The sequence below is a fragment of the Erythrolamprus reginae genome, chromosome 1, assembly GCF_031021105.1.
Source record: "Erythrolamprus reginae isolate rEryReg1 chromosome 1, rEryReg1.hap1, whole genome shotgun sequence".
Taxonomy (NCBI): domain Eukaryota; kingdom Metazoa; phylum Chordata; class Lepidosauria; order Squamata; family Dipsadidae; genus Erythrolamprus; species Erythrolamprus reginae.
The window spans coordinates 418,598,487-418,625,903 of record NC_091950.1 but is presented as its reverse complement, the minus strand read 5'-3'; the positions used below and the strand labels follow the sequence as shown (position 1 = coordinate 418,625,903).

At 43.2% G+C, this 27,417-nt stretch overlaps 1 protein-coding gene across 2 annotated transcripts in view; it reads right to left on the bottom strand.

The window, feature by feature from the left end:
* BRIP1 (BRCA1 interacting DNA helicase 1) overlaps positions 1-27,417 on the bottom strand; it is a 149,760-nt gene that overhangs the window by 37,106 nt on the left and 85,237 nt on the right. For both annotated transcript variants that reach the window (XM_070735298.1, XM_070735299.1), the window contains 2 exons: positions 16,892-17,045; positions 13,433-13,554 (listed from right to left, as the gene is read on the bottom strand). In XM_070735298.1, coding sequence (XP_070591399.1) covers positions 13,433-13,554; positions 16,892-17,045 — 276 coding nt within the window. The remainder of the gene's footprint in view (positions 1-13,432; positions 13,555-16,891; positions 17,046-27,417) is intronic.

The window sequence follows — 27,417 nt, the reverse complement described above, 5'->3', positions numbered from 1 at the left end:
AAACAGCCACAAACGTCTGGTGGCAAGTAGTTCCATTGGTTAATTGTCTTTAGTGTTAGGAAGTTTATTTTTTTATTTTTTATTATTATTTTTTATTTATTAGATTTGTATGCCGCCCCTCTCCGAAGACTTGGGGCGGCTAACAACAATATAAAAAGACAATGTAAACAAATCTAATATTAAAAACAATCTTAAAAACCCCAATTTAAAGAACCACTCATACATACAAGCATACCATGTATAAATTCTATAAGCCTAGGGGGAAGGGAAATTTCAATTCCCCCATGCCTGACGACAGAGGTGGGTTTTAAGGAGCTTGCGAAAGGCGAGGGTGGGGGCAACTCTGATATCTGGGGGGAGCTGGTTCCAGAGGGTCGGGGCCGCCACAGAGAAGGCTCTTCTCCTGGGTCCCGCCAAACGACATTGCTTAGTCGACAGGACCCGGAGAAGGCCAACTCTGTGGGACCTAACCGGGCGCTGAGATTCGTGCGGCAGAAAGCGGTCCCGGAGATATTCTGGTCTGATGCCATGAAGGGCTTTATAGGTCATAACCAACACTTTGAATTGTCACCGGAAACTGATTGGCAACCAATGCAGACTGCGGAGTGTTGGTGTAACATGGGCATATCTTGGGAAGCCCATGATTGCTCTCGCAGCTGCATTCTGCACGATCTGAAGTTTCCGAACACTTTTCAAAGGTAGCCCCATGTAGAGAGCATAATTCTTGGTTGCTTCTTCCTGGAATAGCTTCCACCTGTTGCTTCTTGTCCTGTCTTCTGGTGCTTTGGAGAATAGCCTAACTCCCTCTTCCTTGTGGCAACCCCTCAAATACTGGAATGATGCGATCATCTCCCCCCCCCCCCCCCCCCCATTTTTCTTTTCTTTAGACTGGCCATGCTCCACTTGCATATGCAGGACCCAGTTTTTCGAGAGCCCTTCCTTTTAGACAGGCCTATCCTCTAACTACGTTCCCTTCCACACGTGGGGTATTTTGGTTTTTATTGGTCTTCTCCGAAGGACATGCTATGTTGCTAGCTCTTGTAGTGCCTGCCCGCAGGGTACGCGAAGATTTTTGTGGCACAAATTCTGGAAAAGAAAAGAAGCAACCTCCAAATCTCAGCCTCCACGCGATCGTGACGGAAGTTTGCCGGCGGTCGAGGCGTTCCAACAGGTTAAGAAGTCGGTTTCATGCCTCGGCATCCATTTCACTGAATCTCATTTCAACGGCCGGGCATCTTCTGGACCTGACAGGACGCATATGTGGAGAAGGCAGGCGCTCCGCTGGCGAGCGGTCCCCCCTCCCCGCCCCGCCATCGGGCCGTTTTAACCACAGGCTTGAAGGGATTAGCGAAAATGTCAAAAGACAGCCCCTTCCTGGCTACCTGTTCAGCCTTGAAAACAGACGCGTAGCTATCGGGCGCAGTTGAAAGACAAAGGGATTCTGTGGGAGCGGCAGAAAGCCCGTGGCAAGCCACGTCGTCGTCCTGTCGCTGTCGGAGAGATGAAGCTTTGATCTATCTGGGAGGTCAGGGACGCATCCAGATGAGATGGAGCCTTGCAGCGGAATACCTCTTAACTGCAAAGGCAGCGTTGGGAAGACCTCTACCTCCTCCTCCTCTTCTTCCCCTCTTCATTCTCACAGCCCCCCTGCCTGTGGTTCTAGCCCTGGTTTTTATGGAAAGGAGGAAGAGGAAGAAGAGAGGGAAAAAAGGAAAAATGGACAGAAGGAAATGAAGGGGGGAAAGGAAGGAAGATAAATATGGAATTGAGGGTGGGCAGGGGAGGAAGGAAGGAGGGGAAAAGGATGGAAGGGAGAAAGGGAGCAAGAGAGGAAGGAAGGAAAAATGAGAAAAGAAAGAAAGGAAGGATAGGGTTGATATTCCTGGAGGCGTCTGTAATATGGTAAATGATTTAGCTTTACTAGATAAATAGTCAAAGCAATGGAAACTGCAGTTTAATGTTTCCAAATGTAAAATAATGCACTTGGGGAAAAGGAATCCTCAATCTGAGTATTGCATTGGCAGTTCTGTGTTAGCAAAAACTTCAAAAGAAAAGGATTTAGGGGTAGTGATTTCTGACAGTCTAAAAATGGGTAAACAGTGCAGTCAGGTGGTAGGGAAAGCAAGTAGGATGCTTGGCTGCATAGCTAGAGGTATAACAAGCAGCAAGAGGGAGATTGTGATCCACTTATATAGAGTGCTGGGGAAACCACATTTGGAGTACTGTGTTCAGTTCTGGAGACCTCACCTACAAAAAGATATTGACAAAATTGAATGAGTCCAAAGACGGGCTACAAGAATGGTGGAAGGTCTTAAGCATAAAACGTATCAGGAAAGACTTCATGAACTCAATCTGTATAGTCTGGAGGACAGAAGGAAAAGGGGGGACATGATCGAAACATTTAAATATGTTAAAGGGTTAAATAAGGTCCAGGAGGGAAGTGTCTTTAATAGGAAATTGAACACAAGAACAAAGGGGACACAATCTGAAGTTAGTTGGGGGAAAGATCAAAAGCAACGTGAGAAAATATTATTTTACTGAAAGAGTAGTAGATCCTTGGAACAAACTTCCAGCAGACATGGTAGATGAATCCACAGTAACTGAATTTAAACATGCCTGGGATAAACATAGATCCATCCTAAGATAAAATACAGAAAATAGTATAAGGGCAGACTAGATGGACCAGGAGGTCTTTTTCTGCCGTCAGTCTTCTATGTTTCTAAGGAGAAAGAGAGAGGGAGGGAGCAAAAATGAGGAAAGGAGGAAAGAGAGAAGGAAAAGGCAGGATGGAAGGAGGCAAGGCCAAGGAAGGAAGGAGAAAAGAAGTAGGGAGGAAAGACCAAGAAAGGAAAAAAGAAAAGTGGGAGGGAGGGAGGGAACAAGAGAGGAAGGAAAAATGAAAAAAGAAAGGAGAAAAGAGAGAGGGAGGGAGGGAGAAAGGAAGGGGGGAAAGAAGAAAAGGAAGAGGGGAAAAAGGAAGGATGGAAGGAGGAAAACCGAGGAAGGAAAGAGAAAAGTGGGAGGGTGCGAGAGAGGAAGGAAGGAAAAAAATGAGAAAAGGAAGAAAGGAAGGAGAGAGGGAGGATTGTAAAGCATTTTTGTTTCTGGGGCAAAGAACACAAGGCAGTGAAGACAGCTAATGCTCCTTCCTCCTCCTTTTTTTCAAGATATTATGCACAAAACGATGTGTCGTGAAAAGGGGAAGGAGAGAGTTCAAATCTTGGGAAATCCAAAAGGAAATGGGGAGTCTGGAAGTGAATGTCCTCCCTCTGATGTGGTATTATTATTATTATTATTATTATTATTATTATTATTATTATTATTATTAATTAGATTTGTATGCCACCCCTCTCCGCAGACTCGGGGCGGCTCACAGCAGTGACAAAAACAATATACATTGACAAATCTAATAATTCAAAATCTAAAATAACACTTGTACATTTAAAAATCTAAAAGCAAAGAACCCCAATATATAAAAAACATACATACAGTCATATCATGCACTAAAACTACATAGGCAGGGGGAGATGTCTCAGTTCCCCCACGCTTGACGACAGAGGTGGGTTTTAAGGAGTTTACGAAAGGCAAGGAGGGTAGGGGCAGTTCTAATCTCTGGAGGGAGCTGATTCCAGAGGGTTGGGGCCGCCACAGAGAAGGCTCTTCCCCTGGGTCCCGCCAGACAACATTGTTTAGTCGACAGGACCCGGAGAAGACCAACTCTGTGGGACCTGACCGGTCGCTGGGATTCGTGTGGCAGAAGGCGGTTTCGCAGATATCCTGGTCCGGTGTCATGAAGGGCTTTATAGGTAATAATCAACACTTTGAATTGTGACCAGAAACTGATCGGCAACTAATGCAGACTGCGGAGTGTTGGAGTAACATGGGCATATTTGGAAAAGCCCATGATTGCTCTCACAGCTGCATTCTGCACGAGCTGAAGTTTCCGAACATTCTTCAAAGGTAGCCCCATGTAGAGAGCATTACAGTAGTCAAGCCTCGAGGTGATATATTAAACCCATGTGATCAACAGCCGATCCCAGCATCCACCAACAGATTTCTCTGGGCTAAAGACTGTGTTCCCAAGTTGGAGTGGGCTGCCTTGTGGCTTTATGTGGCTTATGGCTTTCAATTCAGTGGGCTATTGTTGACTTTGGAGCCAGTGAGAAGATGACAAGGGCAAACTACTTCCAGAAACGTTGACCCAAAGCCTGCAAGAACTAGATCAGGCTGTCCCCAAGATTCAAGAATGAGTCCAAGACAAGTGGATACACACACACACTCTCTCTCACACACACACTCACATGTAGATTTAATGGCTCGGTTAATGGCGTGGTTCCTAATGGACTGCAAGATACCAGCGTTTATCAAATTGATCCAAAAGACCCTGGAATAATTCTTGGATTATAATAATTTAATTATTAGATATATTTTTTTAATCCCGCCTTTGTTACTTGATAAAGTCAACTTGAGGCAGCAAACATAAATACAACCTCTTCCTATTTTCCCCACAACAATCTTGTGAGAGGTGGGTTGGGATGAAAGGAAGGGGCTGACTTTAAGTCACCCAGCCAGCTTCCATGCCTAACGCAGGACTAGAACTCCCAAACTCCAATGTCACCTAACTGGTTGTCATGCCTAAGGCAGGACTTGAACACAGTTTCCTGGCGATTGTCCCAAAATTACTCATCCGGTTTCCACGCCTAAGATGGGACTAGAACTCACCATCTTCTGGCGATTGTCCCAAAATCACCCAACTCGCTTTCATGCTAAGATGGAACTAGAATTTCCCATCTCCTGGCGATTGGCTCAAAGTCACCCAGCTAACTTTCATGCCCAAGGAAGCACTAGAATTCCCAGTCTCCTGGTGATAGGTCCAAAGATACCTGTGTAAGGTGGGACTAATACTTCCAGTTTCCTAGTGATTGGCGCAAAGTCACCCAGCTGGCTTTCATGCCTACGGTGGGACTGGAACTCACCATCTCCTGGTGATTTGCCCAAAATTACCCAATCAGCTTCATGCCTAAGGCGGAACTAGAACTCCCAGTCTCCTGATGATAGGTCCAAAGACACCCAGCCGGCTTTTATGTCTAATGCAGGACTAGAATTCTCAGTCTTCTGATGATTTACCCAAAGTCACCCAACTGGTTTTCGTGCCTAAAGCAGGACTGGAACTCACGGTCTCCTGATTTTTAGGCCAGCACCTTAATCACTACACCAAACTGGCTCCCTTGAATTTATTTATTTATTTATTGTTAGAGTTGGAAGGAACCATGCAGGTCATCAAGTCCAACGCCCTGCCTAAGCAGGAACCCTATAGCATCCCAGCCAAATGGCAGTCCAATTTCCTCTTTAAAATGTCCAGAGTATTGGAGTTCACAACGTCCGCTGGTAGGTTGTTCCACTGGTTGATCGTTCTGACTGTCAGGAAGTTCTTCCTTATTTCCATGTTGAATCTCTCCTTGGTCAGCTTCCAGCCGTTGTTCCTCGTCTGGCCCTCCGGTGCCCTGGAGAATAAAGTGATCCCCTCCTCTCTGTGGCAACCCCTCGTACACCTGTAGACTGCTATCATGTCCGCTCTGGCCCTCCTTTTCTCTAGGCTGTCCATGCCCAGTTCCCTCAGTGTCTCTTCATAAGTCTTGGTTTCTAGTCCCCTAATCATTTTGGTTGCTGTTTTCTGCACCTTCTCCAGAGTTTCAATGTCTTTTTTGAAGTGTGGTGACCAGAACTGAACACAGTACTCCAGGTATGGTCTGACCAGGGCATAGTAGAGTGGTATTAAGACTTCCCTGGTCTTGGAGTGTATCCCCCTGTTGATGCAGCTTAGGATTGTATTGGCTTTTTTGGCTGCTGCTGCACATTGTTGGCTCATGTTTAGTTGATTATCCACCAAGACTCCGAGGTCTCTTTCGCAGTCGCTACTGCTGAGAGGGGTTTCTCCCAGGCTGTATGTGTGTCCAGGTTTTTTTTTTACCTAGGTGAAGGACTTTGCTCTTGTCGATGTTGAACATCATTTTGTTGGTGTGGACCCACTGTGTTAGTCTGTCCAGGTCTTTCTGCAATTTGAGCCTGTCTTCAAGGGTGTTGGCTACCCCCACCAGCTTAGTGTCGTCTGCGAATTTGATTAGTTGCCCTTCTATTCCCTCGTCCAGGTCATTGATGAAAATGTTGAAGAGCACAGGGCCCAGGACAGAACCCTGTGGTATCCCGCTGCCTACTTTCTTCCATGTGGATTTGGAACCGTTGAGGACAACTCGTTGGGTGCGGTCGGTCAGCCAACTGTTAATACATCTGCATGTATTGTAATCTACCTCGCCTTTTTTCTAATTTGTTGATAAGGAGATTGTGGTCAACTTTATCAAAAGCTTTGCTGAAGTCTAAGTATATGAGGTTCCTTCCTCGGTCTTTCCTCCTTCCATTCTTAAATTGCTTTGTTTAAACAATAATTCTTTCATTTGCTAATTTAAAAAAAAAAATCCTCCCACTTTAAAAAATCTAAACAAAAATGAAAATTTATGGGTAATCATCCTGAGGATTCAGGCATATTATTCTAGAGATGTTTTTCTTCTAAATTCTGGAAGCTGATCAAAGCTGATACACATATAGGCACTGCTCAATTTATGACCACAATTGAGCCCCGAATGTCTGTTGCTGAGTTTAGAGAGTTGTTAATAAGCAACTTTTGCCCCATTTTACAATCTTTTTGCTGTTAAGTGAATCACTGCGGTTGTTAAGCCAGTAACACAGTTGTTGAGTGAATCTGGTTTCCTCATGGACTTTGCCTGTCAGAAGATCACTCAAGGTGATCACACCATCCCGGGATCCTGCAACCGTTGTAAACATACAAGCCAGTTTCCAAGCGGCCAAATTTTGATCACGCAACTGTGGGGACGCAGCAATTGTTGTAAGTGTCATCAAAGGGTCATCAGTGTCTTTTTTCTAAGCGCCATTGTAACTTCAAATAGAAACATAGAAGACTGACGGCAGAAAAAGACCTCATGGTCCATCTAGTCTGACCTTATACTGTTTCCTGTATTTTATCTTAAGGTGGATATATGTTTATCCCAGGCATGTTTAAATTCAGTTACTGTGGATTTACCAAGCACGTCTGCTGGAAGTTTGTTCCAAGGATCTACTACTCTTTCAGTGAAATAATGTTTACTCACGTTGCTTTTGATCTTTCCCCCAACTAACTTCAGATTGTGCCCCCTTGTTCTTGTGTTCACTTTCCTATTAAAAACACTTCCCTCCTGGACCTTATTTAACCCTTTAACATATTTAAATGTTTTGATCATGTCCCCCCTTTTCCTTCTGTCCTCCAGGCTATACAGATGGAGTTCATGAAGTCTTTCCTGATACGTTTTATGCTTAAGACCTTCCACCATTCTTGTAGCCCGTCTTTGGACCTGTTCAATTTTGTCAATATCTTTTTGTAGGTGAGGTCTCCAGAACTGAACACAGTATTCCAAATGTGGTCTCACCAGCGCTCTATATAAGGGAATCACAATCTCCCTCTTCCTGCTTGTTATACCTCTAGCTATGCAGCTAAGCATCATACTTGCTTTTCCTACCGCCCGACCACACTGCTCACCCGTTTTGAGACTGTCAGTGTACGGTTGTAAGTTGAGGACTACTAGTAATTATAAAAATGTAGTGTAATTTTGGTTTGAACTAACTGTTCTATTCCATCCCAATTCTTGTTATTTTCATTCTGTTATTATTTCAATACAGAAATGATGGATTTCTGGAGGGCCATGGTGCTGGCACTCTAAAATGATTACATTGCCCTGCTATAAACAAAATATAAAATTGGCATGGTACTGCTTCATTACCCAAGTGATAAGGCCTTTTAGGAGCAAAGGTTCAGTCCATTAAATAAATATCAGGGCTAAATCTGTTAAACAGCACAGATACGAACCATTTTAAAAAAAAAAACCTTTGCCTTAGTAAAAATAAACACACCGTCTGCCAGACACTCACACATAAAAGTTTTATCTTTAGCCAAAGCAGCAAATTTTCGACCCATTTGAAACAAAACCACACTGTAGCAGGGGGGGGAAACGTGCAAGAAACATTTTCCACCCAGACTGTAAACCAAATTATCAGAACAAGATCATTTTTATTAGCAAAAGCCTATGAGTGTAGCCTTTTTAAAAATAAAAATTGCCTACTTTCACTGTTTGGAGAAGCAAGAGTTTGCTTAATCTCTCTCTTTCTCTTTCTCTATATCCTAAGATTTTTATTAATATTGCTTCTTCATTGCTTATTTGACCCCTATGACAATTATTAAGTGTTGTACCACATGATTCTTGACAAATGTATATTTTATTTTATGTACGTTGAGAGCATATGCACCAAGACAAATTCCTTGTGTGTCCAATCACACTTGGCCAATAAAAATTCTATTCTATTCTATTCTATTTCTTTCTCTCTCTCTCTCTCTCTCTCTCTCTCTCTCTCTCTCTCCCTCCCTCCCTCCCTCTCTCTCTGTATGCATGTATGTATGTATGCATGTAAAAAAATGAATGAGAGAAAAGCATTCCAAAATGAGTAAACGAAACGAACTCATCATTCTGGAAAATTATCCAAAAAACAAAATTGAGGCGGAGGAATGCTAAAAGAACATAGTTTTAAAACAAAAACAACAATATAGCAGTGATATAGAGTGCTGGTGAGACCACATTTGGAATACTGTGTTCAGTTCTGGAGACCTCACCTACAAAAAGATATTGACAAAATTGAACGGGTCCAAAGACGGGCTACAAGAATGGTGGAAGGTCTTAAGCATAAAACGTATCAGGAAAGACTTAATGGACTCAATCTGTATAGTCTGGAGGACAGAAGGAAAAGGGGGGACATGATCGAAACATTTAAATATATTAAAGGGTTAAATAAGGTCCAGGAGGGAAGTGTTTTTAATAGGAAAGTGAACACAAGAACAAGGGGACACAATCTGAAGTTAGTTGGAGGAAAGATCAAAAGCAACATGAGAAAATATTATTTGACTGAAAGAGTAGTAGATCCTTGGAATAAACTTCCAGCAGATGTGGTAGATAATTCCACAGGAACTGAATTTAAACATGCCTGGGATAAACATAGATCCATCCTAAAATAAAATACAGAAAATAGTATAAGGGCAGACTAGATGGACCATGAGGTCTTTTTCTGCCGTCAGACTTCTATGTTTCTATAGGTAGTTTAAAAACAGCCCTAGATATACGGGCATGGTAATTAAGTGATTCCTAGTGGAATGAAGGTAATGGCACTTATCAATTTGATCCAATGATGCTTGGATTATAATTCTTAGTGTTGTTGTTCATTTCAAAGAATTCAAGTCTCTACTTTCAGCACTAGCTAAGGCTCTTAAAGCTTTTTACCTAAGCACACAGGAGAATCTCATTGGACTTGATGACTGCTGACTGGGGGGGGGGGGGGGGGGGATCCCCTATGCTACACATCCCCATCCCAACCCTCCATCCATTTGACAGGAGTAGAGGTTTTAAAGGCTACCTCTCTCTCTCTCTCTCTCCCTACCTACCTGATCTACCTACCTACCTGATCTCTTTATCTGTCTGTCTGTCTATCTGTGTCTGTCTTTCTCCCTGTGTACCATACCTAATCTATCTATCTATCTGTCTGTCTACTGAACTATCTAATCTATCTAATCCAGTGGCTCTCAACTTTCTAAAGGGGGGAAAGGGGGGGACATGATCGAAACATTTAAATATGTTAAAGGGTTAAATAAGGTCCAGGAGGGAAGTGTTTTTAATAGGAAAGTGAACAGAAGAACAAGGGGACACAATCTGAAGTTAGTTGGGGGAAAGATCAAAAGCAACGTGAGAAAATATTATTTTACTGAAAGAGTAGTAGATCCTTGGAACAAACTTCCAGCAGACGTGGTTGGTAAATCCACAGTAACTGAATTGAAACATGCCTGGGATAAACATATATCCATCCTAAGATAGAATACAGAAAATAGTATAAGGGCAGACTAGATGGACCATGAGGTCTTTTTCTGCCGTCAGTCTTCTATGTTTCTATGTTTCTAATGCCGCAACCTCTTAATATAGTTGCTCATGTTATTGACTCCCCTACCATAAGTCTAGCGCCAGTTCTCGCAGCAGAGCTTTAAGCTGATTGGCAGTAAGGTCAGAGGGACACCCCCCACTGTAAATAACTAATTTGACGGATTGTAAAAGTATGTTCCAAGGCGCCAGAATAGAAGCATTAGTTAATTTTATTTATTTATTTATTTTTATTGGATTTGTATGCCGCCCCCTCTCCGAGGACTCGGGATGGCTCGTAGTTCCTAACACCAGGCGAAATTTGTCTTTTCCCATGGTCTTAGGTGACCCCTGTGAAATGGTCGTTCAACCCCCAAAGGGGTCCTGACCCCCAGGCTGAGAACCACTGGTCTTATCTATCTATCTATCTATCTATCTATCTATCTATCTATCTATCTATCTATCTATCTATCTATCTATCTATCTATTTTTTCTATCTATCTATCTATCTATCTATCTATCTATCTATCTATCTATCTATCTAGTCTGTCTGTCTGTCTGTCTGTCTGTCTGTCTGTCTGTCTGTCTGTCTGTCTGTCTGTCTGTCTGTCTGTCTGTCTGTCTATCTATCTATCTATCTATCTATCTATCTATCTATCTATCTATCTTCTCCGGGTCCCGCCGACTAAACAATGCCGTCTGGCAGGACCCAGGGGAAGAGCCTTCTCGGTGGCGGCCCCAACCCTCTGGAACCAGCTTCTCCCAGAGATTAGAATTGCCCCCACCCTCCTTGCCTTTCGTAAACTTCTTAAAACCCACCTCTGCCACCAGGCATGGGGGAACTGAGACATCTCCCCTGGGCCTATACAGTTTATGCATGGTATGTTTGTGTGTATGTTTTCTTTTTAATAAGGGGTTTTTAATGACTTTTAATTATTAGATTTGTTATATATTGTGTTATTATTGTTGTGAGCTGCCCTGAGTCTACAGAGAGGGGCGGCATACCAATCTAATAAATTGAATTGAACTGAATTATCTATCTATCTATCTATCTATCTATCTATCTATCTATCTATCTATCCATTTATCTACCTATCTACCTACCTATCATCTACCTACCTTCCTACATCTATCTATCTATCTATCTATCTATCTATCTATCTATCTATCTATCTATCTATCTATCTATCCACCTATCTACCTACCTATCATCTACCTACCTACCTACATCTATCTATCTATCTATCTATCTATCTATCTATCTATCTATCTATCCATCCATCCATCCATCCATCCCACACCTTAAAGGCTCATTTCTCCTCCTCCTGCACCCTTCATCCAAGTGGAAAAGGAAACAGATATACAGTGACATTACGAGCAGAAGAGCCCTTTCCAGGGTTGTCAAGCCACAGCACGGAGGCCTCTGCAACCGTAACTCGCAGCGCATCCCAACCTCTCATCAGTTCTCAACCACTCACCATCAGGATCTGGGACACTTTGAAGGGCGGCAAACAAGCCAGTTGATTAAAATCAGATGCAGGCCAAACTCTCTTCTGTGGAGCAAATTTACTTCCAATGAACCAGAAGTGGAGGAGGAGGAGGAAAAAATAAATAAATAAATAAAAGGGCCTCCCTGGAGGAACAATGTGCATCTGGAACAGCGTCTAAGGTGAAGTGGTAGTAAGGTGAAGTGTCAGCCCTCCTTTTAAGTCCCCCTGGTGATAGCTTCGCTTTCCAAGCCTTCAACATACTTTGACAGTGAAGTAAAAACTTAAAGGTCACTGCTACTTGTTAAGGACAAGCTGAACACAGGGGAAAACTAACACACACACATCATTTTGGAGCTTCCTCCCCTTCCTCCAGAATCTGAAAAGTTAATTCTTCCTGAAGGTAAAAGGGACAGGTGATAGGCCTTTTTGCCAAGATGTTAAAAAGATGTTGAGATTCTAGAACAGTTTGTCCTACCTAAGCATCTCTAAAACCCTGATGCCCCCCCCCCATATAATTCTTATTATTCAAAAAAAGAACTCCTACGCACATGGAAGAACCCAGATTCACTTAACAACCATGTTACCAGCTTAACAAAAGGAGCGATTCACTTAAGAAAGAGTGGCAAGAAAGGTTGTAAAATGAGGCAAAACTCACTTCACAACTGACTCGCTTAGCAACAGGAATTTTAAGCTCAGTTGTAGTCTCATCTCCTTATTCTAGTCACAAGAATCAGAGAGATAACAATCACCAAATCTTGGATGGACATGTTGTATTAGAGTCTAATACCAGCGGCTCTCAACCTATGGGTCATGACCATCCCTATCTTACTGTCTCCATTTATCTGTATGTGCCACTAGGGTCTGTTCTGGGTCCCATTCTTTTTAATATGTTTGTGAGTGACATAGGGGAAGGTTTGGTAGGGAAGGTTTGCCTATTTGCCGATGACTCTAAAGTGTGCAATAGGGTTGATATTCCTGGAGGCGTCTGTAAAATGGCAAATGATTTAGCTTTACTAGACAAGTGATCAAAGTAATGGAAACTGCAGTTTAATGTTTCCAAATGTAAAATAATGCACTTGGGCAAAAGGAATCCTCAATCTGAGTATTGTATTGGCAGTTCTGGGTTAGCAAAAACTTCAGAAGAGAAGGATTTAGGGGTAGTGATTTCTGACAGTCTCAAAATGGGGAAACAGTGTGGTCAGGTGGTAAGGAAAGCGAGTAGAATGCTTGGCTGCATAGCTAAAGGTATAACAAGCAGTAAGAGGGAGATTGTGATCCTGCTGTATAGAGCACTGGTAAGACCTCACCTACAAAAAGATATTGATAAAATTGAACAGGTCCAAAAACAGGCTACAAAAATGGTGGAAGGTCTTAAGCATAAAACTTATCAGGAAAGACTTAATGAACTCAATCTGTAGAGTCTGGAGGGCAGAAGGAAAAGGGGGGACATGATCGAAATATTTAAATATTGTTAAAGGGTTAAATAAGGTTCAGGAGGGAAGTGTTTTTAATAGGAAAGTGAAGACAAGAACAAGGGGACACTATCTGAAGTTAGTTGGGGGAAAGATCAAAAGCAACGTGAGAAAATATTATTTTACCGAAAGAATAGTGGGTGCTTGGAACAAACTTCCAGCAGACGTGGTTGGTCAATCCACAGTAACTGAATTTAAACATGCCTGGGATAAACATATATCCATCCTAAGATAATAGAAACATAGAAGAATACAGGAAATAGTATAAGGGCAGACTAGATCGGCTATGAGATCTTTTTCTGCCATCAATCTTCTATGTTTCTATTTACTTTATTTGTTCATGTTTATATTCATACCTATACTTGTTATCTTGAACATGTTTGACAAACAAACAAACAAACAAAAAAATAATTGTGGTCGTAAGCCGAGGACTACCTGAACACCCCAAGTGACTTTAAGCATCTCCTACCTGAAGGTCCTTCAAGTTTGGAAACGGGATCCCAATGGTGAGAACCGCCCGGGCGTTGTCGTCGGAGAAATCCAGGCCTTCGCTGACTTTGCCCCTGCACACAGCAATAAGCAGCGCTCCGTCTGAAGCAAAAGAACACATAGCCGTTTAATATCATCCAGGTAGTCCTTGATTTACAACCACTCATTTAGTGACCGTTTGAAGTTGTGAAACTTCAACTTCGCTGATACACAGGTATGGTTGTTCACACTTAATAACGGGGCATTGTCCCCACAATCACGTGATCAAAATTCAGACGCTTGGCAACTGGCATGTTATGTTATGATTTCTGACAGTCTCAAAATGGGTGAGCAGTGTGGTCGGGCAGTAGGAAAAGCAAGTAGGATGCTTGGCTGCATAGCTAGAGGTATAACAAGCAGGAAGAGGGAGATTGTGATCCCCTTATATAGAGCGCTGGTGAGACCACATTTGGAATACTGTGTTCAATTCTGGAGACCTCACCTACAAAAAGATATAGACAAAATTGAACGGGTCCAAAGACGGGCTACAAGAATGGTGGAAGGTCTTAAGCATAAAATGTATCAGGAAAGACTTAATGAACTCAATCTGTATAGTCTGGAGGACAGAAGGAAAAGGGGGGACATGATCGAAACATTTAAATATGTTAAAGGGTTAAGTAAGGTTCAGGAGGGAAGTGTTTTTAATAGGAAAGTGAACACAAGAGCAAGGGGACACAATCTGAAGTTAGTTGGGGGAAAGATCAAAAGCAACGTGAGAAAATATTATTTCACTGAAAGAGTAGTAGATCCTTGGAACAAACGTGGTTGGTAAATCCACAGTAACTGAATTTAAACATGCCTGGGATAAACATATATCCATCCTAAGATAAAACACAGGAAATAGTATAAGGGCAGACTAGATGGACCATGAGGTCTTTTTCTGCCGTCAGTCTTCTATGTTTCTATGTATGTATCACTGTTGCACTGTCCCGGGGTCTCATGATCACCATTTGCAAGTTTCCTACCAGTCTCCTGACAAGCAAAGTAAATGGGGGAGCCTTATGCTGGTTTGGAAGCCTTACTGCTTTGGATAGGAAGGCGGGGCAAAGAGTGGTGAGGACAGCAGAAAAGATGATTGGCAGTTCACTCCTTTCTATCCAGGACAGGGTCTGCAGGATTGTCTGGGACACTTCACATCCTCTTTATGACTTGTTTTCCTTGCTACTTTCTGGGCTTTGTGGCATCAAAAGCAGAACATCCAGATTCAGTCATAGTTTTGTAAAACACAGTTCCATACAGCATTAACCTTGCGAACTCTCAAGTTTCCTCTTTCTGCTATGTATTCAAATGGACAGATAGATAGATAGATAGATAGATAGATAGATAGATAGATAGATAGATAGATAGATAGATATGCAGATATAGATACATACAGTATGTATATATACATGCATGCGTGTGTGTGTATATGTATGTATGTATGTATGTATGTATATATGTATGTATGTACAGTATGTCTGTATGTATATATGTATGTATGTACAGTATGTCTGTATATAAACTGCTCAAAAAAATTAAGGGAACACTCAAAGAACACATCCTAGATCTGAATGAATGAAATATTCTCATTGAATACGTTGTTCTGTACAAAGTTGAATGTGCACAACAGCAGGTGAAATTGATTGTCAATCAGTGTTGCTTCCTAAGTGGACAGTTTGATTTCACAGAAGTTTGATTTACTTGGAGTTATATTGTGTTATTTAAGGGTTCCCTTTATGTTTTTGAGCAGTATATGTATGTATGTGTGTGTGTAGAAACGTTAATATAATAAATATAAATATAATGTGTGTAGTACATGTATGCATGTACTGTATATGGTGGCACAGTGATTAGGATGTAGTATTGCAAGTTACTTCTGCTGACTGCTGGCTGCCAGCAGTTCAATTCTCACCAGCTCAAGTTTGACTCAGTCTTGCATTCTTCTAAGGTCAGTAAACCGAGGACCCAGACTGTTGGGGGTCATAGGCTTACTCTGTAAAACCGTTTAAAGAGGGCTGTAAAGTCTTGTAAAGTGGTATATAAGTCTTAAGTGCTATTGCTTGTTCTATAGGATATGTATGTGTGTGTTATGCAGGTGTGTGGGTTGATATATACTTCTTTTGAGAGCAAACAACAGAATTTCATTTTTTTAATGTGTGCCAACGTGCTCACAGTAGAAAATGACAATAACAGTTGTCTTATCTTCTCATAGAAACATAGAAGTCTGACGGCAGAAAAAGACCTCATGGTCCATCTAGTCTGCCCTTATACTATTTTCTGTATTTTATCTTAGGATGGATATATGTTTATCCCAGGCATGTTTAAATTCAGTTACTGTGGATTTACCAACCACGTCTGCTGGAAGTTTGTTCCAAGGATCTACTGCTCTTTCAGTAAAATAATATTTTCTCATGTTGCCTTTGATCTTTCCCCCAACTAACTTCAGATTATGTCCCCTTGTTCTTGTGTTCACTTTCCTATTAAAAACACTTCCCTCCTGAACCCTATTTAACCCTTTAACATATTTAAATGTTTCGATCATGTCCCCCCTTTTCCTTCTGTCCTCCAGACTATACAGATGGAGTTCATGAAGTCTTTCCTGATATGTTTTATGCTTAAGACCTTCCACCATTCTTGTAGCCCGTCTTTGGACCCGTTCAATTTTTTTCAATATCTTTTTGTAGGTGAGGTCTCCAGAACTGAACACAGTACTCCAAATGGGGTCTCACCAGCGCTCTATATAAGGGGATCACAATCTCCCTCTTCCTGCTTGTTATACCTCTAGCTATGCAGCCAAGCATCCTACTTGCTTTTCCTACCGCCCGACCATAGAGGTGCAAATGACAGATTCAATCATTCCAATAAGTAAGTTGAGGATCACCTGTAATATTGTGGAATCTTATCCGGACCAAGACTTACACTCCTTGTATTTATTTATTTATTTATTTATTTATTGGATTTGTATGCCGCCCCTCTCCAGAGACTCGGGGCGGCTAACAGCGACAATAAAACAGTGTACAATAGTAATTTGGTATTGATGATTAAAAATCAATTAATATAAAAACCAAACATACATACATACATACATACCATGCATAGAATTGTAAAGGCCTAGGGGGAAAGAGGATCTCAATTCCCCCATGCCTGGTGGCAGAGGTGGGTTTTAAGTTGTTTACGAAAGGCAAGGAGGGTGGGGGCCGTTCTAATCTCTGGGGGGGAATTGGTTCCAGAGGGCTGGGGCCGCCAGAGAAGGCTGAGTCCCTGGGGGAAAGAATGATCTCTTTAGTGCCGTCCGTTGCCACCGCCTGGCACTCCCAGTTCGTAAATTGTGTCTCAAATTATTATTAACTCGGACTCCTGCGTCTCTACAGCTCCCCCGGCTCTCGGTGTTCACTCCGGTCACCCTGTGATAGTTACTTACCTTTGCCAGACTTGATAGCATCAGAGTATATTTGAAGCAGCTCATCAAAATCAGCTTTGTCGCCTCCTCTGGGTTCCACAATGACTGCCTTAACCAGCTCCAGCTTCTCCCACAAGCCCGTGTGCAGCCAACGATCCTTCAGTTTATCTAACATCTCCACAGAGGACCCAAAAAGAAAACCACGGGATTATAAACAACGGAAGAAATGGGATACAGGCAGTCCTCGATTTACAGCCATTCCTTTAGTGAAGGTTCAAAGTTACATCGGGCAATGGGGAAAAAAGTGACTTATGACCATAGGGCGTTTGCCCAGGTTCGCCTGGTGCACCAATTGCGGCCCTATTTGGACAGGGAGTCAATGCTCACAGTCGCTCGTGCACTCATCACCTCGAGGTTCGATTACTGCAACGCTCTCTACGTGGGGCTACCTCTGAAAAGTGTTCGGAAACTTCAGATCGTGCAGAACGCAGCCGCGAGAGCCATCGTGGGGCTTCCAAGATTTGCCCACGTTTCTTCAACACTCCGTGGCCTGCATTGGCTGCCAATCAGTTTCCGGTCACAATTCAAAGTGTTGGTCATGACCTTTAAAGCCCTACATGGCATTGGACCAGATTACCTCCGGAACCGCCTGCTACCGCACGAATCCCAGCGACCAATAAGGTCCCACAGAGTTGGCCTTCTCCGGGTCCTGTCGACTAAACAATGTCGTTTGGTGGGCCCCAGGGGAAGAGCCTTCTTTGTGGCGGCCCCGGCCCTCGGGAACCAACTCCCCCCCGGAGATTAGAACTGCCCCCACCCTCCCTGTCTTTCGTAAAATACTCAAGACTCATTTATACCACCAGGCATGGGGGAGTTGAGATATTCCTTCCCCCTAGGCCATTACAAGTTATGCATGGTATGTTTGTGTGTATGTTTGGTTTTATAATAGGGGTTTTAGTTGTTTTTATTATTGGATTGTACATGTTGTTTCTATTATTGTTGTTAGCCGCCCCGAGTCTACGAAGAGGGGCGGCATACAAATCCAATAAATTATTATTATTAATTATTATTATTTTTTCACACTTGTCACCATGGCAGCATCCCTGTGGTCACATGATCAAAAAAAGTGGACGATCACTTGAATATGAGCCAGGATAGCAGTGTGCAGCACCAGCTAAAAAAAGGATTGTATAAACAGAGGCGTATCAAAACTACATGAAATATTTAAGATTTAAAGATTTAATTGGATTTGTATGCCGCCCCTCTCCGAGGACTCGGGGCGGCTCACAGCACGTAGAGAAAAACAGGAAACAATAATAACAATTCAATTAATACATTAAAAAAACAATCTTAAAATTCTAATTAAATATCATTCATTCAACAGTCAAACTAAAGCATTCATTGGTCAGGGGGGAAGACTAGATAGACCATGAGGTCTTTTTCTGCCATCAATCTTCTATGTTTCTATGTTTATCCCAGGCATGGTTAAAATCAGTTCCTGTGGATTTGCCAACCACGTCTGCTGGATGTTTATTCCAAGCATCGACTACTCTTTCAGTCAGACCAAATAATACTGTCCAAGAGCTCACTGATGGTGACCCTTTAGTTCATTGTTAAGTGCAATTATAGCTCTGGAATAAAAAGTATTCAGAAAACGTGCGGTCCGAGTTTTAATTGTTCTGTATCTTCTGCCGAAAGGCAACAGTTCAAAAATATTGTAAACAGGATGAGAAGAGTCTCTGAGAATGTTATACACCTTCCTAGAACAGAAAGATGCGAAGATATCATTCATTCATTCATTCATTTATTAGATTTGTATGCCGCCCCTCTCCGAAGACTGGGGGCGGCTAACAACAATAAAAAAGACAATGTGAACAAATCTAATATTAAAAATAATCTTAAAAACCCCAATTTAAAGAACCAATCATATATACAAGCATACCATGTATAAATTCTATAAGCCTAGGGGGAATGGAAAATTTCAATTCCCCCATGCCTGACGACAAAGGTGGGTTTTAAGTAGCTTACGAAAGGCAAGGAGGGTGGGGGCAACTCTGATATCTGGGGGGAGCTGGTTCCAGAGGGTCGGGGCCACCACAGAGAAGGCTCTTCTCCTGGGTCCCGCCAAACGACATTGTTTAGTCGACAGGACCCGGAGAAGGCCAACTCTGTGGGACCTAACCGGTCGCTGGGATTCGTGCGGCAGAAGGCGGTCCCGGAGATATTCTGGTCCGATGCCATGAAGGGCTTTATAGGTCATAACCAACACTTTGAATTGTGACCGGAAATTGATCGGCAACCAATGCAGACTGCGGAGTGTTGGTGTAACATGGGCATGCCTTGGGAAGCCCATGATTGCTCTCGCAGCTGCATTCTGCACGATGTGAAGTTTCAGGGCAGGTATGTGGAGCCCAATGATATTTTGGACAGTTTTAATAATTCTCTGTAGAGCTTTTTAATCTGCTAGAGAGCTGCTCCCATGCCATGCAAGAATGCTGTATGTCAGGACACTCTAAATGGTGCTGCGATAGTAGGGCAACAGTAGTTGCTGAGATAGATTTATCTTCCTGAGCCTTCTTAACAACCAATTCAAAGTGTTGGTAATGACCTTTAAAGCCCTGCATGGCATTGGGCCAGAATACATCCGGAACCGCCTTCTACCGCACGAATCCCAGCGGCCGATGAGGTCCCACAGAGTTGGCCTTCTCCGGGTCCCGTCGACCAAACAATGTCGTTTGGCGGGCTCCAGGGGAAGAGCCTTCTCTGTGGCGGCTCCGGCCCTCTGGAACCAACTCCCCCCAGAGATTAAAACGGCCCCCACCCTCCTTGTCTTTCGCAAATTACTTAAGGCCCACCTTTGTCGCCAGGCATGGGGGAGTTAAGTTATCCTTTCCCCCTAGGCTATTACAAGTTATGCATGGTATGTTTGTGTGTATGTTTGGTTTTTTATAATAAGGGTTTTTTAGTTGTTTTTATTAATTGGATTGTTCATGTTGTTTTACCACTGTTGTTAGCCGCCCCGAGTCTGCGGAGAGGGGCAGCACACAAATCCAATTAATAATAATAATAATAATAATAATAATAATAATAATAATGTTGACATTCATAGTCCAGCTTTGGATAGATAACCTTTTAGGTCCTAGTGCTGGATTCCCCCTCCCCCAAAAGAGATATCTTGCTCCATTTTTTTCCCTGTCATGACTTCCATAGAACACGAGTTGAGATGCCAGTTAACTTTTCATTGGGAGGAATAAATATTCTGCATGAGCCAATATGCTGTTTATTCACAAGAAAGGAAGAAAATCAAGGAATCTTTGATTTTTATCGTCAGCAAATGTACTTCTTGGCAGTACGATATATATTTCTTTTCATATTGCTCCATCGATGTGTAGAGGACATGTTACAACATAGTACAAGGAGAGGAATTAGCACGGTCCAATCTTATTTTCACTTACTACCTGGCATCCGTTAAAGGTTGCCCATCCATTCGTTGGACAGCCTTGAAAGGCAGGGGATATTGCCAATGAACCATTAAACTGGTTTCGTAACATCCAAAACGACCACTTTTCAAACATTTCCAGAGCCTTGTATCACCCCAAGTGTCTTAGTTGAGTTCTTGGCTTACTCAATTTTGGATGTTATGTCCAGGCAAAGTTTAGGGGAAGAAATCTATTCACAATCCAATCTGGCTGGGTGAGTCAATGGGACCAGAGGTTTAATCTTCTCAGCTTTTAGATTTATGGTGGGATCCATCATCAGGGAACTTCTCTCTATCGAAATGTGAGTTTGGGGCTATTTTATGCTTCGTAATTACCGAATATACTCGAGTATAAGTCGACCCGATTATAAGCCGAGGCACCTACTTTTGCCACAAAAACTGGGAAAACTTATTGACTCGAATATAAGTCCAGGTTGAAAAATACAGTGGCTACTGATAACTTATAAAAATGGAATATTCTTCTATTGTAGCTTCTTAAAATTGTTTTTGTAGGAGAATAAAAAAAAACATATGAAGAACGGTTGCAGGAACTGGGTATATCTAATTTAATGAAAAAAAGGACCAGGGGAGACATGATAGCATTCTTCCAATATCTCAGAGTTTGCCACAAAGAAGAAAGAGTCAACCTATTCTCCAAAGCACCTGAGGGCAGAACAAGAAGCAATGGGTGGAAACTAAACAAGGAGAGAAGCAACTTAGAACTAAGGAAAAAATTCCTGACAGTTGGAACAATGAATCTGTGGAACAGCCTGCCACCAAAAGTTGTGAATGCTCCAACACTGGAAGTTTTTAAGAAGATGTTGGATACCCATTTGTCTGAAGTAGTGTAGGGTTTCCTGCCTAGGCAAGGGGTTAGACTAGAAGACCTCCAAGGCCCCTTCCAACCCTGTTGTTATTATTACAGTGATCCCTCGAGTTTCGCAATCTCGATCTTCGCGAAACGCTATATCGCGATTTTTAAAAAAATATTAATTAAAAAAAAAACACTTCCGCGTTTGGCTTCGGGAGTCAGCTGGGAAGCGGCGCGGCTGTTTTAAAAGGTCGCAGCCGGCCTGGGGGGCTTCACAGCACCCCCCCGAACCCGGGTTGGGGGTTCGGGGGGGTGCTGGGAAGCCCCCCAGGCCGGCTGCGACCTTTTAAAACAGCCGCGCCGCTTCCTAGCTGAGTCCTGAAGCCAAACGCGGAAGTTTGCCTTTGGCGTTTGGCTTCAGGACTCAGCTGGGAAGCGGCGCGGCTGTTTTAAAAGGTCGCAGCCGGCCTGGGGGGCTTCCCAGCACCCCCCCGAACCCGGGTGGCCGGGCGAGCAGCGAGCTAACGCCGGGTGGCCGGGCGAAGGGCGGGCGAGCGGCGAGCGGCGGGCGGGTGCTGGGGGGGCGGGGGCAGCCGACATTCAAAGCAATCTGTCGGCTTCCGCACTTTTGTCGCTCCCCACCTCCACCATCTGCACATGCGCGGCCATGAAAAAAAAAGGGCGCGCATGCGCAGATGGTGTTTTTACTTCCGCAACCCTACATCGCGAAAAATCGATTATCACAAGGGGTCTTGGAACGGAACCCTCGCGATAATCGAGGGATCACTGTATATTATGTAACCTTTTTCCTTCCAAAATGTTTTTTATTTCTTGCATCTTTCCTCCTCCCCTTCCAAAATCTTTCTTTTTTTTTAATTCCAAAAACCTCTTAAAATATCTTTAGGAATGTTATCTTAATCTTAAAACCTGTTATCTTAATCTTCATTACAATATCATTATAATTTTCTTAATAATTGGGATTTCATATATTCTTTCAAAACAATTGCTTAAATCAAACTTCCATATGATAAATATTCAGATTTTCCATTTAAAACGTATTTCATAAGTTAAAATCATTAATACTATCTCAATAGATCAGTAAATTTTTTGTGCTGAAAATATCGACTTATACTCGAGTATATGCGGTATATGGTGCCTTCCTATCGGTTGACTGGTGTGTTGATGGCCGGCGACTGGCTGCTGTTTCCTTATGCTGCCTTGGCTCCTAACACGGTGTCCAGGGGGAAAGGATTTTGAAATTCCCTGATATTTCCCTGTAACTTGCGATCTAGTTAAGCTGCGGCCATAGATGACATCATTCCAAACGGCTAAGCCGTGGAGAAATATCAGTAGCTGAAGAAGCAAGTTGTTGCCACAGTTGTGCTCATTTTTGCTTGACTCTGCCAGGCAGTGTGGTCCTTTTTCTTTTACATGATTTTGCCCTGACATTTTAATAGTTTGTTTCATTTAGATTTATTCCATTTTTTTCACGGATTCCCTGATAATTCCCTGATAGACAAATTCCTTGTGTGTCCAATCACACTTGGCCAATAAAGAATTCAATTCTATTCTATTCTATATTTCCCAATCTGCAGATTTCTCTGATAATTCCCCGATTTCCCTGTTTTATTTTATTTTATTTTATTTTTATTTATTTATTGATTGATTGGATTTGTATGCCGCCCCTCTCCACAGACTCGGGGCGGCTAACTACAGTAATAAAACAGCATATAATAATAATCCAATACTAAAAACAGTTAAAAACCCATTATTATAAAAACCAATCATACATACAGACATACCATGCATAAAATTGTAAAGGCCTAGGGGGAAAGAGTATCTCAATTCCCCCATGCCTGGTGGCATAGGTGGGTTTTAAGCAGCTTACGAAAGGCAAGGAGGGTGGGGGCAATTCTAATCTCTGGGGGGAGTTGGTTCCAGAGGGCCGGGGCCGCCACAGAAAAGGCTCTTCCCCTAGGTCCCGCCAAGCAACGTTGTTTAGTTGACGGGACCCGGAGGAGACCCACTCTGTGGGACCTCACTGGTCGCTGGGATTCGTGCACCAGAAGGCGGTCCCTGAGGTAATCTGGTCCGGTGCCATGAAGGGCTTTATAGGTCATAACCAACACTTTTAATTGTGACCGGAAACTGATCGGCAACCAATGCAGACTGCGGAGTGTTGGAGTAACATGGGCATATTTAGAAAAGCCCATGACTGCTCTTGCAGCTGCATTCTGCACGATCTGAAGTTTCCGAACACTTTTCAAAGGTAGCCCCATGTAGAGAGCGTTACAGTAGTCGAGCCTTGAGGTGATGAGGGCATGAGTGACTGTGAGCAGTGACTCCCAGTCCAAATAGGGCCACAACTGATGCACCCGGCGAACCTGGGCAAACGCCCCCCTCGCCACAGCTGAAAGATGTTTCTCTAATGAGAGCTGTGGATCGAGGAGGACACCCAAGTTGCAGACCCTCTCTGAGGGGGTCAATGATTCTCCCCCCAGGGTAATGGACGGACAGATGGGATTGTCCTTGGGAGGCAAGACCCACAGCCACTCCGTCTTGTCTGGGTTGAGTTTGAGTTTTCCAGGTTTGCTGGACACCCTGCTAAGTACCTGATAAGTACCTCCTCACATGCCACTCCCTACTAGCACTGATGATCTTACTTGGTTTGATAATGAAAGGTCTGCAAGAAAACCACGAAGCTCAGAAAGCACCAAGGACTCCACAATTCAATCCCGAGCTACAAATATTCCTTTCTGTTGGGAAAAAGAAAACAATCCCCAGATCTCCTATATGGCGAACCTATGGCACGTGTGCTGGAAGTGGCACGCAGAGCCAACTCTCCAGGCACGCTAGCCCTCGCCCGTTGCTCTTCCATGTACATAACCGGCCTTCGTGCATGCATGTGCGCCAGGAACCAGGAGACCAGGGTGTCAGGATTAAGAATACCCTGAGGTAATATCTCAATGCTGAAGGAAGACCTATGTAAAGAATGCTGAGTCATTCTGAAGCAATTAAGTATGCAGCAACCTGGTAGTTAGGTGATAAGTATTTAAATACGCAAGAGCTCTCTGCTCGCTGCTGTTTGCTGTTCTGTTCGTTCTCTCGGATCTCTGATCCTGCTCTGTGTACAGTGTGCTCTGAAGTTGCTGTATCGATCCCTTGGTTCCTGTGAGTTATTGTAACTGAGATAGTTGTAGTGAGATAATAGTGTGATGTATATATAGTAAAGATAGTATACAGTAGTAGTGTAAATAAGAAGTAAATATATTTTTCCAAAACTTCCTACTGCTGCTGTGTTTCACTGAAGACTTCAACTCTATATCTACTGGTCTGTGGCTGGCTGGTTTGCTTCTTGGGCTGGCTAGCTTCCGAAAGGGCAGCTCTGGTACAGCATGCATGTGTATGTCGGAAACTAGAAGCTCAGGGAGCTGCTCTTCCAGTTTTCTGCACTCCGCCACTGGTGCACACATGCCGAAAGTGTTCACCCACCCTGTCCCAGACCTTTTCCTTTTTACAACATCCCATGCCCCATTTATTTATTTATTTATTGGATTTGTATGCCGCCCTTCTCTGCAGACTCGGGGCAGCTAACAACAGCAATGAAACAGTATATAACAAAATCCAATGCTAAAAACAGTTAAAAACCCATTATATAAAACCCAATCATACATACAGACATACCATGCATAAAATTGTAAAGGCCTAGGGGGAAGTGTATCTCAGTTCCCCCATGCCTGGCGGCAGAGGTGGGTTTTAAGCAGCTTTTGAAAGGCAAGGAGGGTGGGGGCAATTCTAATCTCTGGGGGGAGTTGGTTCCAGAGGGCCGGGGCCGCCACAGAGAAGGCTCTTCCTCTGGGTCCCACCAAGCGACATTGTTTGGTTGACGGGACCCGGAGAAGACCCACTCTGTGGGACCTAACTGGTCGCTGGGATTTGTGCAGGAACCTGGTCCAGGAGCAGGGCGATAAACCATATTTACCAACAAGATAATGATCATCATTGTGCCCACACCAACACCCTCCATATTGAATAATTCATCGTCGGTTCTAAAGATCAGAGTACGCCTCAGTCAACTTTGAAGGAACGCGAGGGATTTCGCGGGAACGATTTTTCTTTAGGGACTGCGATGAAGTGCCAGTTGCCAGCAGGAGACCAAGACACGAAACTGTGTTTCCTGCACCATAAATCAACACAGCAACTTGCGGGATGTCTCATGGTACCAACACGGCATGAATTTTTCAAAGCAAGCCTCTAAATAATGGAACATGTGAACAGCGGCATCGGTAATGAAAAATGAAATGTTTTGCACACCGAGGATTCCGCAGCTAATACGCTGAACCTGCCAACGCTGATGTGAAAAAGCTGTACTCCCTCCCCCAAATGGAGTTATTTATTTATTTTATTTATTAATTGGGTTTATATGCTGCCCCTCTCCGAGGACTCGGAATTGCATCTACCTCATGCCTAAGCAACTTATCCCGTGCTATTAACCCTTCCAACATTTAAAAATTACCCCAAAGGTGACTTTTCTTCCCCAAGAGACAACTGGACTTTCTTGCTTTTTAGAAACATAGAAAAATAAAAGACTAACGGCAGAAAAAGACCTCATGGTCCATCTAGTCTGCCCTTATACTATTTCCTGTATTTTATCTTAGGATGGATATATGTTTATCCCAGGCATGTTTAAATTCAGTTACTGTGGATTTACCAACCACGTCTGCTGGAAGTTTGTTCCAAGGATCTACTAGTCTTTCAGTAAAATAATATTTTCTCATGTTGCTTTTGATCTTTCCCCCAACTAACTTCAGATTGTGTCCCCTTGTTCTTGGGTTCACTTTCCTATTAAAAACACTTCCCTCCTGGACCTTATTTAACCCTTTAACATATTTAAATGTTTCGATCATGTCCCCCCTTTTCCTTCTGTCCTCCAGACTATACAGATTAAGTTCATTTTTCTTTGAAGGTGTTTTGCTTCTCATCCAAGAAGCTTCTTCAGCTCTGATCCCTTGCAGACAGCTGGTCATTTGCCTCATTTTAGAGAGTTTCTTGAGCCCACTTGAAGGTTTATCTGTGTCTTCAGGACTACCCAAGTGGTGCAGATGGGTGTGGAGCCTTCTTGGGATTGTTCAAAGGACCATGTTGTAGACTGGAAATAGATGGTCATATCCCTCGTCTCTGTTGAGGGAAGGCTGTTCAATTTGGACATAGATGGCTTCTTGGACCCTTCATAAGAATCTAAGAAGAGCCCTGCTGAATCAGGCCAAAGCCCATCGAGTCCAGCATTCTGTGTCACATAATGGCCCACCAATTTCCTTGGGGATCTTGAGCAGAAAGAGAAGGCAAGACCCTCCCTATCCCCTGACCTCCAGCAACACTAGTTTCTACAACACTCCGTGGCCTTCATTGGCTGCTGATCAGTTTCCGGTCACAATTCAAAGTGTTGGTTATGACCTTTAAAGCCCTACATGGCATTGGACCAGAGTACCTCCGGAACCGCCTGCTACCGCACGAATCCCAGCGACCGATAAGGTCCCACAGAGTTGGCCTTCTCCGGGACCCGTCGACTGTATATCTGTAGGTTAGCGGTTCAAATCTCATCACCAGCTCAAGGTTGACTCAGCCTTCCATCCTTCCGAGGTGGGTAAAATAAAGACCCGGATTGTGGGGGCAATAGGCTGGCTTTGTTAAAAAGTGCTATTGCTAACATGTTGTAAGCCGCCCTGAGTCTAAGGAGAAGGGCGGCATAAAAATTGAATAAATAAATAAATAAAATACAGGTAGCCCTTGACTTATGCCAATCCATTTATTTTACTTTATTTATTTATTAATTAGATTTGTATGTCGCCCTTCTCCGCAGACTCGGGGCGGCTAACAGCAGTAAAAAAGACAAATATAACAAATCTAATACAAAAAGTAATTTTAAAAACCCCAATTTAAGAGACCAATCATACAAACAGACATACCATGCATAAATTTATAAGCCTAGGGGGAAGGGAATATCTCAATTCCCCCCATGCCTGACGACAGAGGTGGGTTTTAAGGAGCTTATGAAAGGCAAGGAGGGTGGGGGCAACCCTGATATCCGGGGGGGAGTTGGTTCCAGAGGGTCGGGGCCGCCACAGAGAAGGCTCTTCCCCTGGGTCCCGCCAAACAACATTGTTTAGTCGACGGACTGTTTGGCATGGCAACTGCCCGGAAAAAAAAGTGATTTATGACCATTTTTCACTCTTCTGACTATTGTAACTCTTGGTCAAA